At 48.9% G+C, this 16,013-nt stretch overlaps 1 protein-coding gene across 1 annotated transcript; it reads left to right on the forward strand.

The window, feature by feature from the left end:
- Window positions 1-927: 927 nt before the first annotated feature.
- TF (transferrin) lies at window positions 928-16,013 on the forward strand. Its single transcript, XM_037407069.1, has 17 exons — window positions 928-1,266; window positions 3,448-3,611; window positions 3,830-3,938; window positions 5,268-5,459; window positions 5,664-5,799; window positions 6,236-6,291; window positions 7,556-7,725; window positions 7,840-8,026; window positions 9,110-9,264; window positions 10,015-10,108; window positions 10,572-10,607; window positions 11,290-11,448; window positions 12,498-12,642; window positions 13,519-13,583; window positions 14,179-14,363; window positions 15,175-15,361; window positions 15,773-16,013. Exons 1-17 carry the CDS (start codon window positions 1,224-1,226, stop codon window positions 15,808-15,810), a joined length of 2,121 nt encoding a protein of 706 aa, XP_037262966.1. The 5' UTR covers window positions 928-1,223; the 3' UTR covers window positions 15,811-16,013.

The raw sequence follows: 16,013 nt of genomic DNA on the forward strand, positions 1-16,013 counted from the left end.
TGGAGAAGAGCCAGCCCAGGGAGCCTCCAGCCAACCTCCGCCAGGACCGTGCTGTGGGCAAACCCGCGGCGCTGCCGTGCGGGGGCTGCAGGCGACAGGGGAGGAAGGACCTGGGCAGGACACCCAGATCACACAGGGAGGTTGGTGTTCTTGAGGGCAAGCCTGGGAGCTGGACCTCGCTGCCGGGCTTCCTACAGCACTCTTGTAGCTTGTGTCAGGCAGACATGGTGGGCGTCCCTGCTGTCTAGGGATGCTGCTAGGTCTAGTGGGCTAGCCGATGTGGTGCAGGGGCTCTCATTTAGTGTGCACATACCAAAGTCAACCTGAAGCTCGTCTTGTAGCCTGCAGCAAAAGTTGGGACACTGAGCCAGGGACAGCATCATGAAGGCAAATCTTCATAAATTGAGCCTTGCCCCAGTTGTCCTGGCTGCAGGGAGATAAATCAGGAGTGATACAATTGGATGGAGAGGTTTTAGAGAGGAAGGGGGAGGAGGGTGACTGCTAATTTCAGCATTTCTTCCCAGGTTCATCCCAAGAACTTGGCAAAGATGCAGCGTGATGTTTCCTTCAGGCTGCAGGGCACTTACCGAGCTGTCTGGTCACTGTCATTGAGTTTCTTTGCCTGTGCAAGGAGCTTGCCAGATCATGTGTAAGGATCATTAACTGCCTTTCAACCCCATTGCCATTGCCAAGAGAGCGCAAGGGAGTGGACAGGCACTCAGGGCGCTGCAAGCCAAAGGGCGATGGGCATGAGAGCAGCAGTTACTGGCAAATGTGCAAAACTCAGGGCTGGATCCAGCAGGGACTTTCTGAGATTAGGCTGGGCAAGGCAGGGGGTGTCTAGCACAAAGAAAACAGCCTCTCCTGTGGTGTTTCAGCCCGCAGGGGAATTCAAATGTCACAACTTGGGAATTTTCCATTTGAAGCCCCTTGTAAAATGAAAAGCACCTTGCCCTGCTCTGACTCCTGCCTGCAGAGGGGTTCAGTGCCAAAGTGAAAGGCTTCCTAAAAATGGGCTGACCCTGAGAGGGGGGCGATTTAGGAGCTATTGAGAAACAAGGAAGGACAAACAGTGTTAGGTCATTGCTTCTGCAAACACCGCCAGGGCTGTTCCTCTATAAAAGAGAGAGAAAGCAGTTCCAGAGCCATCACAGACCTGGAGGGGACAGTCTGTGACCAAGGCTGCTGCACCCCCTCCTCGGCACCTGACTCCCTGCTCAAGTATGAAACTCATACTCTCCACTGTGCTGTCCTTCGGGATAGTGGGTAAGTGTCTGCTGAAAGCAGTTTTGGGGGAAAGGAAGAGTCAAAGCCTCCCAGGACCCCAGGCGTTCCCCCTAGACAAGGCTGGTTTAGATGCAGCATGTGCCAGACCCAGGCAGCTGTTAAGTAAAAGCCAGGACAGAAAGCGATGCTTGCTTTGGCAGCTGAGGATCTCTGTCAACAAGCATGGTGTTTTGAGCATTAATGACAGCAGGTTTTTCCTTGGGCCAGCCCGTGGAGGCTGGAGGGAGGTCTACAGCTGCCCACAGCAAGCCTCTGAGCACCCGGCTGGCAAGGAGACGGGATGCTCAGCACCCACCTCCGGGAGCGGACTGCTGGGGAGAGGCTCCGCACTCCTGCTGTTGTGGGGCAAAGGGAAAAATCATCCTGCAGGCATCTGCTGTGCAGGGAGAGGAGCAAGCGTTCAGCCAGGAGGGAGAAACTAGAGCAAGAGCTGCCTGCCAAGCCTGCATGTGTGTTGGGCTAAACTTGAAGGCAGTGACAATAAAAAAGAGCTTAAATAACGACAGGATCCACACGCTCCCCCCTCTGCTCCTGTACTGCTCTGTCCTGCTGCTGCAGCTGCACTTTGCTCGGGCTCCTGTGTATTTTATGCCTAAATTGTGCTGCTGCAGAGCTGTCTCTGCTTGAAGCAATTATTTCTCTCCTCTCTCCCTGCTCACAGTTTTGGCAGGCTATGGGCAGGTAGCCACGGCAAGGAGCTTGCTGCTGTCTACACTTGACCGGGGGGCGGCTGCCTGGAAAGGGAAAGAGGGGTGCCCTGCTTGGAGTAAGCAGCAGGTGTCTCCTGACCCCCCCATCGAGTGTGGTGGTGATTAATGTCCTCTGGTGGGAAATGCTCCCTGTGTCACTGGCACTGGAATGTCTTTGAGCACCTTGAGAACATAATGATGTCTTATGAACGGTGAAGAGTCCCTCCTCCTCCCCTGCATGGAAGAAGCCAAGAGGTTGCCCAAAAGCTCTGCAGCAGAGGCCGTGGCACTTGGGCTCCCATTGCCTTCCAAGTGTTTACTGGTGCAGCTGGGCTGACTCCCTCAGGAGGTCCCCATCCAGCCACTCCCCAGGGCAGGATGGTTGCCAGCAGTAGATTAAGGTAACCATGGCTTTGTGCAGCCAAGACTTGAAAAAGGTAGATGATGGCAGTAGCAATTAAGGCTAAGGATTCTGCCTGCGGCCAAATTCAGCCCCTTCACTGGGAGGAAGGGAGGCGTCTGCTGGCAGAGTTATGGCTCAAAAATCAAAATTCTCTTTACAGAATATTTCAGAGGTGAAAGACAAAATGGAAATGGCACAGCTTAATCTGGAGATGTTTGAATGAAATGTGCCATCAAGGGTTTGGAGGGAGCAAGCTGTGCATCCAGCCTCTTGGTCTGCGCAGTCTTGCCAGGAAGGGGCAGAGCTCAGGGGAGGTGGCCAGCACAGGCTGGCCAGGTACCGTAACTGCGAGTTTCCAGTATTTCTGGTGTTCAGGTTGCTGAAGGAGGCATGAGTCGGTGTCCACCTGAGGTCTTTGTTTGAGTCTGTGTCCACCGGAGGTCTTTGTTTTGCTCCTGTCTCCCAGAGCAGCCAGTCAGCTGCATTTACTGGTTGGGGGACTCTTAGAAGAGAGGACTGTGGTGCTGGTATGACATCTCTGTTACTGGGTGTAGTTGGAAGAGGTGAGATATAAAGAGGCAGTTAAATATATCAAATCATCTAGCTGCCAAGGAGGTCATGTGTGGCAATGTACTGAATATAGTCTGGCCAGGTCAGAGCTGCTCTCCTGGGGGTTATTTGCAAAGGCGCTGCTTCAGTGGACCGCCTTTTCTGTCCATTTTTGCAGTTTTGAGTCTGATTTCTGTTGAAGCATGTAGATTTGTTCTCCTACTCCTGTGGATGTTGCTGTGAGCTTAGGCTGCTTGATCCACAATGTTGTGCAGGACATCCGTTACCCAGGGACAGGAATGATCCTCCCAGGCGTTCCTGCAGGGGCACATGCCAGGCTGGAAAGAAGTTACCTTCCTGCATGACTTAGGAGATGTGCAACAGAGGTCCTGCACCTGGCCATCACCCGAGGCCATGACTGCACGGAACCGGAGATCTTTTATTCACAGAGATGCTGTTTCTCTCCGATTGATGCATTTCTACCTCTTTGAAACTATTCATTTCTGGTTCTTTCTACAGCTCTGTGTTTTGCTGCTCCCCCCAAGGCAAGCATCAAATGGTGCACAATATCCTCAGCAGAAACAAACAAATGCCACAGCCTAAGGGACCACATGCAACAAGAGAGTATTGCATTGAGCTGCCTGCAGAAAGCAACGTACCTCGACTGCATAAAAGCCATTTCGGTGAGTGGGCAGCAAATATCTGTGCTGGGCACTGAGGAGGTTTCGGCAGCTCATTACACCTGGGGAAGGTTGGAGTTTCCTTTGGGTCACTGGTTGTTACCTGTGGTCCCCCTGTAGAGAAGGACTCACCCACAGGGATGCAGGAGGGACTTGGGGAAGTATTATTTCTCATGTGTTCCTGCTCTTTGTTTATTGACTGAAGTCTCTTTGCTGTTTAGAATAATGAAGCAGATGCCATCAGCTTGGATGGTGGTCAAGTTTTTGAGGCAGGCCTTGCCCCCTACAAGCTGAAGCCCATTGTTGCTGAGGTCTATGAACAAAATGGAGGTACATTTTCATGCAATATTTTTAAGCCAAGTGGTGGTGACAAACTGATAGTGCAAAGGCCACCCTTTCCACACAGAGCTGCCACATTATTTCTGTTGGGTCTTTTGTCCCCAGAAGATCCCAACAATCTTCTGTCTGAAATAGTGCCCCTGGCTTCCAGGTCCCAGAGGGGAAGGGGTGGGGGGCAGTTACACCAATATGTGAACCATCACCCATGGCCACAGAGTCACTGCAGTGGCAAGGGGCAGAGCCAGAGCCCCAGTTATGACGTTAGCTGCAATGAAAGTCACTGATCCTGTGATGATGAAGTGGCCATGGGAGGAGAGCACCATGAGCAGAAAACATGGTTCTCATGAAGCACGGCATAAAAATTGTGCTGGTCCCAGAGATCTTCTGCTTTCAGTGACCTTGAACTACACAGATAAAACACTGAGCTAGACAGCACAGAGAACCTGTGTATCTTCCTGCGCAGTCATCAAGGCAAAAAAAGGCAGAAGAGGCAACAGCAATGCAATTAGTGGTTGTGGAGGAACACGCAGTTGAGATTACTGAGCTAAGAGGTGCAGGCAATGCACAGCAAAAAGAAGAGAAGCATAAAAAGAGCTCTGCAGCAATCCTTTCTGATAAGAGTTAGCTCCGTTGCCCCACCTCTGCTCACTCTCTGTACCTTCCTTCGTCTCTCCTGTCTTTCTCTTGGGAGCCAGACATGCTATTTCCCTGTTTGCGTCTGTCTCACCTCACGCAATCCCACCACGTCCAAAGCTCCCAATCTCTTTTGACCTATTCCCTGGAGTTCAGCCTGTTTGTACACAATATTCAGGATCAAAGCAACACGGTGGAGTCATTCTCAGCATGGTAGCTAAGACCACCCAGATAATAAATGGAAGGCTGTGGTCTCTACTGCCCCTAAAACTCAGTCATTTATTCATACATAGCATGTGATGGACTAGATATAATTTTAAAGACTAAATGTGGAATTTCAGTCTCACAAGGCTTACATGTATGCTTCAGCGGGCAATGACATTTAAGAAAAGACTTGCCAAAAAGGCTTGCTGAAGCAACCTTACAAAACTACAGGCGTGTCTAATGTCTGCCCAGGGGCAAAGCATTTTGCACGTGGTTGTATTTTCAGGTCACTTACCATTCCAAATTGTAGCGCTCAGCGTTGGTTCGATATTGGCAGTGTAGCTCACCCTTAAGAAAATGGGAAGATCATGAGTGTTCAAGCAAACTTGCTAATTATTTGGAAGTGCAGCACTTTATTCTCTGAAACTGGGGGGTTGTCAGGATTTGAAATGTTCCTGAGTCCTTCTTTCTCCTGCACTGCAGGCTCCACAACCAGCTACTACGCTGTGGCTGTCGTGAAGAAAGGAACAGGCTTCACGATAAATGACCTGCAGGGCAAGACCTCCTGCCACACGGGCCTGGGCAGGTCCGCTGGCTGGAACATCCCGATTGGGACACTCCTCCACCGGGGAGACATCAAGTGGGATGGCAAAGACTCCGGCTCCATTGAGCAAGGTGAGGTGGGAAACGGTGAGATCAATGAGTTGAAGTGAAGCTGGGGTGGTGGAACGCTGAAAGCGTGGTTAGCCGATCTCCTGTGGAGGTCCAGAGGTGGCTTGCAGAGCAGTCAAGTCATTGACAGTCTTTGTGCATCGCCTCCCTTCCAGGTGCTTGTAAAAATGAATTTTAGACTAACTATTGCTTCTTTCTTATCCATAGCTGTGGCCAATTTTTTCTCTGCCAGCTGTGTGCCTGGTGCCACCACTGAACAAAAACTGTGCCGTCAGTGCAAGGGGGACTCCAAAACCAAATGCTCCCGCACAGCGCCTTATTCTGGTTATTCTGGAGCTTTTCAGTGAGTGAACGTTATTTTTCCTTTGGGGAAATGTTCTAGCCCTGACACATGCACATTTTTGTTATACCAGGGAAGGCTGTGTTGCAATCAGGTGTCCTGAGGAGACTGAATTTATAGAACAACTGGGAGTGCTGCTAATTAAAGATCTGATTAGTAATAACTCACAGGCAGCTAGCGGGAGATGAGAGAGGCAGATGGGCTGTGTGGTTTTGACCAGACTTAAGAAGACACATCATTAACATTGTGCTAAGTCTAACGGGGCTTCTTGAGCGTTACTTCTCTGTCATGACATTTCCTTCCCTGCCAGCATAGCTTTTCTGGGGGGAAGACCACTGCTCAACAGTTGCAATTTGTGCTGAAGTAATCGGCTGAAACAGGAGACAGGGAGCCACAATGTCTGTTTTTTTAACATCTCTTCTGTTCCTCCCACCTGCAGCTGTCTGAAAGATGGAAAAGGAGATGTGGCTTTCGTGAAACACACAACTGTTCAAGGTAGGCCTGCAAGATCACTTGTTTCTCTCCTTTCTAGTCCAACCTCTCACTGCCATTCCATCCTGCAATTAGTCTGCCCTGTGCAGGCTTTCATTCCTCTCCAGGTTTGCCCCAAACCTCTTCTTTCATCTCTAGAAACATGTTTTGCACACTGTGGACTGACTCATCCTTGTTACTGAGAAATATGATTATGGTGGGGTCCACTTTTTCTTCTTTGAGGTTCTTCTTTGAAGAAGGAAAACCTGCTTGATTTAAGTTCAGTGGTATTATCATTGGTGCTGTATCTCAAGAGCCAGCTGTAACGTAATCGCAGAGCCAACAAACACAGGGCGAGCAACTGTGTAGATAATTACACTCACCCATTCCTCTAGGAGGGATTTGGGACGGAATTCAGCCCACAACAAGAGTTCATTAACTCTGCACTTCTTGGAGGTGGAAGATGGCTTGGCATGCCTAGGATCTGCAGTGAGCTCAGTGGAAGCCACCAAGATGGTCATGGGGCAGGGACACTTGTCCTGCAAGGAGATGCTCAGTGGGGTGGGCTTGATCAGCCTGGGGAAGAGATGGCTTTGGGGGGACCTCAGAGCAGCCTGCCTGTACCTACCAGGAGGCTAGCAGGGTGGAGCCAAGATCTTTGCAGAGATGGACAGTGGAAAGATGAGAAACTATAATCATAAGTTGACATAAGAGAGGTCTGGACCAGATACAAGGGGAAATTTTTTCCTCTTAAGGACATGCAAGTAGTGGCGCAGGTTGCTCACGACAGCTGGGTTTTCAAGATCCACCTGGAGCAATCCGGTTTGCCCCTGCTTTGAGTATGGGCTTGGGCCAGAGATCTTCAGAGGTCCCTTCCCACCTGAATTCTCCTGTAACCCTCTGATCTTGGACCTGGGTTCTATTTTCAGCCTTGACATTGGCTGCCTACCAGCCTTCACAGACCATGCGCGGCTCCTGACCTGCTCAATTCATTTGCATGCTGTTTGTGTATCTGTTTGTATGCATTTGTACCTGTCTGGATGTCTAGGCGCTGCTGCCACACAAATCCTCTGACTGCTGGGTTAGTTATGACAGAGGCAGAGGCACATGTAGCCTTTCCGCATTCCCTTCCTATGACCACAGTGACCCCACTGCCATTGCATGCAACCTATCTTCTGCAAAGAATTCTCCTCTGAGCCTCAGAAAAAATAAATTCCAGCTGCCCCAAGCTGGCTTTTTTTGTGCTGTCTTTGTGGTGACGCAACTCATGGTTCTTCCCTTCCTCCAGAAAATGCCCCGGGCGAGAAGGATGATTATGAGCTCCTGTGTCTGGATGGCAGCCGTCAGCCTGTAGACAACTACAAAGACTGTCACTGGGCCAGGGTACCTGCTCATGCTGTTGTGGCTCGAGATGATAGCAAGGTTGATGATATCTGGAGCTTTCTCTCAAAAGCACAGGTATCGTCAAGCTCTCCTTCCCCTAGCATCCCCTCTTCAGTCCTCTGGTTTTGCTTGCTTTCTCCAGCTTTCCAAGAGCTTTGGTAGTTGCTGATTATTTTTCCCTCGTGGCAGGAAAAATTTGGCGTGGGTACAACCAGCACCTTCCATCTCTTTGGGCCACCTGGCAAGAAGGACCCAAGCCTCAAAGACCTGCTTTTCAAAGACTCTGCTATACAGCTGAAGCGTATCCCATTGCTAATGGATTCTCAGCTCTACCTGGGCTTTGAGTACTACAGTGCCATCCAGAGCCTTCAGAAAGGTAGGCAGCCAGGAAACACTAACGTTGCGTCAGCGTGACCTGCATTGAAGAGATGATGGGATCAATGGATTTGTCTGGGCAAAAGGAACATGATTTTTTCAAACACAGACAGCATCCTCTGCAAAATATTTGCTGTGAAAGGTATTATTAAAATCACACAATCTTCACAAAACTCACATCAACAGGAGGAATCTGTTGATTCTAAAGTCAAATAACGTCATCATCACACCAACAAAGGTACATAATTTACACACACTCTACCCCATGTCCCTTCACCATGATTACAACAAAAATTGCCCATGGCTATTCAGCTGGCAGCAGAGATTGGGCATGGTCAAAACTGCTGCTAATAAACCCCATTTCTGGGATGTAAGAGGAAGGAACATCCTGGGGCACCAGGTCCAGTATTGGCCACTGGAGGGAAATGGTGCCCTTTATTTCCATCTAGAGTCACCAGGCATTTACCGACGTCCCAGCTGGCTTTCTGAGAGTCAATCACCCCACAAATGACTTCTGAAACCCACTTAAAATGTATCGTTGCTCAGAGATCTCTGTGGTAGGCTCAGCGGCTATGGCATGTATGGAAGGGGATGCATGGACTCCATGTTGTCAAAACAGGTTATTCAAACCCCACTTTATTACAGAATACAGTTACAGAAATGTAACTAGGTTGTATTTTTCCAGCTGGGTCTGGTCTTAGTCTCATGGTTGTGTGGGCTGTGAGGTCTGGAGGAATGCGGAATGTGTTACAGGCAGCAATACCAAGTACTATTAACACAGGGTGGTTTAGTGGTTGCAATGTTTTAGCTAACACAAATATGGGTGAATGGCTTGCTATGCAGAAATTCTCCCTTCTGACCTATAAATTGATTTTTGAGCATCCTTCAGCTTGAGAATCATCCCTTCTATTCACACCAGCTCAGGGCTTATTAAACAAGAACGGCTTGCACCGAGCGGCAGCAGGTTGGTGTGTACAGATGGTTTCACGGCTGAGTCCCACGCACGCAGAAAGCAGCCTGTCAGTAGCCGTGTTGTTAGCAGGGCTCCAGGCTTACCCTGGTTTTTCCTCTTCTGGTTTTACAGATCAGTTGAACTCCAACCGCAGGGAAAACAAGACACGGTGGTGTGCGGTAGGCAAGAATGAGAAGAGCAAGTGTGACCTCTGGAGTGTGGTGAGCAACGGGGATGTGGAGTGCACTGTGGCAGACAACACCAAGGACTGCATTATTAAGATCATGGTACGTTTTTTTCCTTTTCTTCTCCCTGTGTACCTTTCTGATGGAGAGCAGTGTTGCTTCTTTCAGCCTGGGACTAGATGGGGTGGAGGGGGGATAGATTTTAAAATACAATACTGGGAGCTTTGTGGGAAACACCTGTGGGCAGAAATCAACCTCATCACAGGGAAAAGTCTTGACTAGTTTTTCACTGATGAAATGTTTAAAAAAATAATTTATTGGACAGCGTTCTTTTTTGAGGTTTCCTAAATAAAAAGCAATTTTCTGGCATGAGGTAACTTTTTACTTGGAAAAGGAAGGCAAAACACAGATTTCGTAAAATGCAGAGAAAAACAGTTGCCTGTTTAGAAGTGGAGTGACTCCATAGCCTAGATGAGTATGCTGGTGGCAGCTCGGGTGGCTGGGTCGGTACCATGAAGACTGCACAACCTGAAAGGACAGGTGAGAGAAGGAATTCTGTTTGGCAGGGAAGCAGGCTAGGAGAGACACATGCCTGAGCCTGCAAGTGTCTGGGGAGGAGAGCTGCTGCTGCTGGAGGTGGTTACAAGTGCACAGAAGCGATAATTTCCAAACTCCCTCTGTTTGCACCAGCAAGACCTCGTCTGTCCGTATGCTAAGGGATGGCCTCTCATGTCTGCTTAGCCCCAAGCCCTCCTCCCTTACATCAAGCGCTTCTTTTACAATCTGATTTCTGAAAAGCTCTGGTCTGGGGACATACAGCATCATTTCACTGCTGTGCCGTTTTCATTGCAGAAAGGTGAAGCAGATGCTATCAGCTTAGACGGAGGTTTTGTCTACACTGCTGGTGTGTGTGGCTTGGTGCCAGTGATGGGAGAAAGCTATGAGGGTAAGCACAGCCCGGGCTGCCCCTCCAGCTCCAGGTGGTAGGGGACAGGCTGGTGCAAAAGCACTGGTTTCATTCTGAAATCTAGAAAGCAGCCTCAGCGCTACCTCCTGCAGAAAACACATGGTGCTCTGAGGCAGCTCTGCTCAGCGCTGCACGCCTCTTCCTTCCACAAGAGTGGAACAGCCCTGGGAGAGTGGGCATCGACAGTCAGGAGCACAGCCTCCAGCTCCTGTCTTCTTCATTTTAATCATGATGTCCCTGTCCTTTGGCACTGGCCTTGGTAAAACTACTCGTTTTAACTCAGAGGAGCAGATAGAGGCTGTGCTTTGTTCTGTTGATGCACAAATTGATACCTGAAATAGTCACTTCTAGAATGAAGTTTCTCCAGAAATTAGTGAGCTTGATCCTTTTTTAGATTTGCCCTATCTTTTATCTAATACCTTCTTCTTTTTCCCTCACACAGATGACAGTCAATGCAGCAAAGCGGAAGGAGAACCAGGTAATTTCTGCCAACAGAGGGACAGAAAACAGCTCAGATGTCTATAAGTAGAAAAATATACATGCAGTCATGAGAGGAGAATCCATGGCCAGTCTCTGCACAAAGAGCCACTGTGTCCAATGTAGATGTTAAAAATCTGGGAGGCAAATTTGGTTGACAGAGGGGAAGTCTGGGTCTGCAAGCAGATACCAAGGCAAAGCATGTGGTAGTGGCAGAGATACATGCTTAGTTGCTGCTGTCTGGAGCACAGTCACACCATAATGGTGCCAGGGCTGCACGCAGCACAGAAGGTGCTGGCTTGTAGCGTTAGGAAATTGTTCTTTGTAGAAATGGGAAGAGGGACAGGAGGGAATGTTCTTGTCCTTTGCTAAAAAGGGGATAAGAAATCAGGTGGGGATAAGAAATGATCATCTATGTCTTGCTGTAGTGTTCTCATGCATAGTCAAGCATCACAGTTTGGGGGGAGCGGGGGAATGTCAGGGAAAATAATTTCCCAGGAGCATGGTGGGAGTGGATGCAGCACATCTGCAAACTCTTCCTTTGCCGCTGCCTGGCAAATCATTTATAAGTGCAAAATATTTCTGCTACGCTGTTCATAGGTGCCCCCTCTTAAGTGGAGCTGATGCTCTCCTAAGGGAGCACGGTGGGGTCCTTAATTCTCTTCTATTTTTTCTTCCGAAAGCATCCTACTTTGCTGTGGCTGTTGTGAAGAAAGCTGATAGCGATATCACATGGAACAATCTGCAGGGTAAGAAGTCATGCCACACTGCTGTCGGGAGAACTGCTGGCTGGAACATCCCCATGGGCTTGATTCACAACAAGACAGGGAGCTGCAACTTCGGTGAGTTGAGTTTTGCTTCCCTTTCTTCAGGCTGGGAATCAGCTTGCAAAAAATGTTTTCCCATCCTTCACCTGATCTTCAGTTTCTTGGGCCTCAGAGATTCCCCCTTGGCGGTGGGAAATGGAGAAGACACTGTTATTCAAGGTTTCACTGAAGCAAAGTTTTGCAAAGCTGTTGCTGATTGCTTCAGAGTAAGACATGTCACGTCAGCTGCTTTGAGGGGCTTTGCTTTCCTTTCATGTCTCTCCCTTTCCCTTTGCAGCAGCCCCAAAAGTATTCCCAAAAGGGGAATACAGGCTGCCCCAGGTGTAGGGGGCCTGGGGCTTGTGCAGGGTGTGGGGTGTGGGTAAAGGATGGGTTTATGAATCTCGGAAGGGAGGGGAAGGGCGCCGAACAGGGGACAGGGGCTGATCTTCATTCAAGAAACTTAAAGGGACTGACCTGACTGCCTGAGAACAGGGGGGTAAAAGCCTGCGCTGGCTCTGGGGTGTTCCAGACTGTTCAGAAGATCCAACTTTCAATTGCTGAGAACCACAGTCCAACAAAAATAATTTGGAAATATTATTGACCAAGGCAAATTACGGATATAATTGTTAAAAGGAAATCTCTAACCTCAACAGGATACCAGTGTTAGTAATTTCAGCCCCAGCCCCTCCACCCTCCTGCCTGCCTTTCCTGCTGTCCCTTTTTGCCCCCGAGCTCTGGCATCACTGCCCAGCGCAGCTCTGCTGACCCACAACGGCTGCGAGGGCTGGCGCTGGGCGAGCTGGAGTGGTTTGCAGCGGAAACCTTCTGCTTCTTATGCCGAGACAGTGCCAATTGCAACTGAGCCCTGGGCCCCACTTCATTACAAATAATAACAAGACACGAGTTTCACAGTGGAAACTGGATGCATGCGATCTGCTGTCCACTGAATCGGGCTCCTCCTCACAGCCCGTTTCCAGCCCCCAGTGACCACAGAATACAAATTCAGTGCCACAACGTATTATTGAAAGAAAACCTAACTTTTCAGTGCAGGAAAAGTGAGATTTTCCTATTCCCATCTCCAGATGAATACTTCAGCGAGGGCTGTGCTCCCGGGGCTCCCGTCAACTCCCGCCTCTGCCGACTGTGCCAGGGCTCTGGGCGCGTCCATCAGGAGAAGTGCATCGCCAGCAGCCACGAGAAATACTACGGATATACGGGAGCTTTCCGGTAGGTGGTGGAAACACCCGAGCTCCTCTGAAGTGCCCTGGGGCTAATCCCAGAGGTTATGGGTAGACCACATACTGCGTACAGCCTCACATCAGTGCTGACCTTCTCTTTTTCTCCATCACACAGCTGAAGGTATATGTCTCTGTAATATCATACACACGCTATACGTTTGTTCTTTATGCAGCTTTCTGCAAAACGGTGTAACATGTTCTCATTTTGTAAAACTGATGTCCTGGTGCCTCCAGGAAAACCTGGAGAGTTTTGGCCAGGCCCATGCCAGCGGTGCTACACTTGTAACACAAATGAGGAGTGTTAAAAGTTGGGGAGCTGCAAACAAGGCTGCCACTGGATGCTCCTCGTTAACCCTGCTGCTTGCCTTAGTTAAAATGAGCTGTTCTCTTAAAAGCACAGACAGTAGGGGTCAGCCCCAGCGCCATCTCCTCTGCACCCCCTCAATATCAGCTCAAATCTGAGTAATTTGTACTGGGGTGAATTTAAAAAGAGAATGAATCTTGTTTCATTTACATCTAATGGCAAAGAGACCCTGCTTCAGGGTTTGCAGTCCTTTCAGTGCAAGATAGGGTTTCTACAAAGCTTTTAACGCACGCAGGCAGGCATTGCAGAAAGCAAAGTGAATTCTAAACCTAGCCAAACTGTTTCTTTCTGACAATAAAACAAATCAGTGAGATGTGAGAAGGATGGTTTTTTTCCAGAATGTGTTAAAAGACTGTCTCTCACATAACCTTAAAATATTCACGGCAGGGCTTCTAGACTTGGCTGTCCTCAGAGATTAATTTTACAAAATAAGACATAGTTCAGAAACAGAGCTGTGGGGAAAGGCAGATCACGTCACTTGCCTTTCTTTGTACTTCCCAGGTGCCTGGTCGAGCAGGGGGACGTGGCTTTTATTAAGCATTCGATTGTCGAGGAAAACACTGATGGTATGTGGTTATCCTGTTGCACGGGTCCTGGCAGGGCTGCCTGCCCCTCTCTGCACTATTTTTGTTCCCAGTGCAGAGTGTAATAGCAAGCTTTACCTGCCCACCCTGTCAATCTCACCCCTCCTGCAGGAGGAGCGGAATTCAAGCATCAGCACATGCTGTCTGCCCAGGGTGGCTCTTCCCATGCGTTTCTGCGGAGACACTTCCCCGCTATCATTTGATTTCAGCTGCACAATTATTCCGGTTGTCCCTTAACTACAGACTCCTGCCTCCACACCTTTGCACAGCACTCTAGCTCCCCACACACCTGAAAGTTAAAAGTTTGGTTCACATTTCTGAAAGCAGTGGTTGAAGTTTTCCAAGCATTTGGGAAAAAATGCAAGGAAGGAGACATAACTAAATCTCCCAGCCTCCTCTAAGAATCTGATTAATCCCACTGACTTTTCCTGAGTTTTACTTACAGCCTCCTTTGTACATGTCAAGTCTCGAAGTGCCAGTGCACACGCAGGCTGCAACAAATGCCTTTCTTAGGTGTTGTGAGGCTAATGTTCTTCTACACAAGGCCTCTGAAGCTCCAAACCAATTCTCTTTAAAGGCAAAAACAAAGAAGAATGGGCCAAAAATCTGAAAATGGACCAATTTGAGTTGCTGTGCACTGATGGGCGACGGGCAAATATCATGGCTTACAGGGACTGCCACTTGGCCAAAGTTCCTACCCATGCTGTGATCACACGTCCTGAGAAAGCAAAAAGAGTCCGCGAGCTGCTGGAGAGACAAGAGGTCAGTAGTGGAAGAATGTTCTGGGATTGTTTCTATGCAACATGTTAGCATTTTAAAGCAATGATGCTCTGAGTTTTCCAGAATTAGCACTACGTGGCAGATTTTAACTTACTGATATGAGGTGGCAGCCTTGTCCCTTAGCCTCCCCCTTCCTCCATCCCTTCCAAACTGCTCTTTTTCCTCTGCCACCTTAGCAAGCGCACCTTTAGGTAACAGCCAGATCGTAGCGGTTGCTATTGTCAATGCTATACTTGTGTGACATGAGATTATCACCTCCTCCTTGGGCTATGCTCTTGCAGGCACATTTCAGAAACTCCCCTGGGGTACCTGGTCCGTAATCCAGCTGGGTCCGGCACAGCCCTGGGAAGACCCCCTACACACACAGTCTTACAGCTACTGGTGTAAACGTAACCAGGTTAAACCAGCTCTGTTTGATTTTACACTGAAAACATTAATATTTGCTCCACCGCCAGGGTCTGCTGGAAGGTGCTTGGGAAGTCAGCTCCTTTTGCTTGCAACTCGTGGTGACGGCATAGGACTTGCTGGCAGCATCTGCCGATGGGTGCTGCATGTAGTGACGTGTTAAAATGGAAAAGAGCTGTTTTGACAGTTGTGCCACAACTGTGCCTCCTGCTGAGAAATCCCTCATCTAACCACAGGGTGGAAGATGCAATCCTAAATTTCTGGAGCTTGGCTGGGGGCTCCCAGGGTGATGGTGAAGAGCTAGGACTAAGAGCTAGGCTTGTACGAGCTGAATCTTGCCAGCGTTCTACTTTTTACATACACTAACCTCTTTGTGGCTTTATTTCAGAACCTGTTTGGACCAAAAGGAATGGAGAAGGACAGGTTCAGTATGTTTGAGTCTCAAACCAAGGACCTTCTGTTTAAAGACATGACTAAGTGCCTGGTCAAACTCCGTGATGGAATAACGTACAAGGAATTCCTTGGGGATCAATACTATGCTTCAGTTGCCAGCCTCAATACCTGCAATCCATCAGGTAACTATACCAGCCCCAGGAAGAAGTCTGTGAATCGCATTTCTTAGCTCTGCAGGCACAGACAGTTTCTTCTGCAGCTGTCCGTTTCACTTCTTTAAAGCAAAATGAGGATAACTCATAAAGATGCCAGTACACTTCTCTAAAAGTTCCTTGGATGAACTGAAGTCTGGCATCAATGGGAATTGAAGATTTTTACTCACCTTTAGAAAATATGCACTTGGGGAAATGGTAAAAGGAATGCCTCCATCCCATCAGTGTGTGTTCAGTGTGATCTGTAGTTAAGACTTTTTTTGTGGTGCACTGTATGTATTTTCCACGTGATGACATTGTTGGCATGGCTGGGTGTGTGCTGGTGGGACAGGAGTGTTCAAAGGCAGGATCTGAAGTTACCCCTGTCCTTTCCCTTTTCAGATCTCCTCCAGGTGTGCACCTTCCTTGAGGACAAGTAGTGAGATGGGAAGGACCCTTGCTGGAGGGGGAGGAAGCATCAGGCCATGACTCCCCTCATGCCCTCAGCACCGAACACCCACGTGCAGAGGGCCCTGTGCCTTCGCTTCTTTCTCTGCCTTTCCTCATCACTCTGAAAGTGGCTGTTTGAGACTTTACCAATCTCTGCTGCCATCACAGCAAGAAATAAAATCTCAAATCTAAA

Source organism: Falco rusticolus, chromosome 13 (genome assembly GCF_015220075.1).
Source record: "Falco rusticolus isolate bFalRus1 chromosome 13, bFalRus1.pri, whole genome shotgun sequence".
Classification (NCBI taxonomy): Eukaryota; Metazoa; Chordata; class Aves; order Falconiformes; family Falconidae; genus Falco; species Falco rusticolus.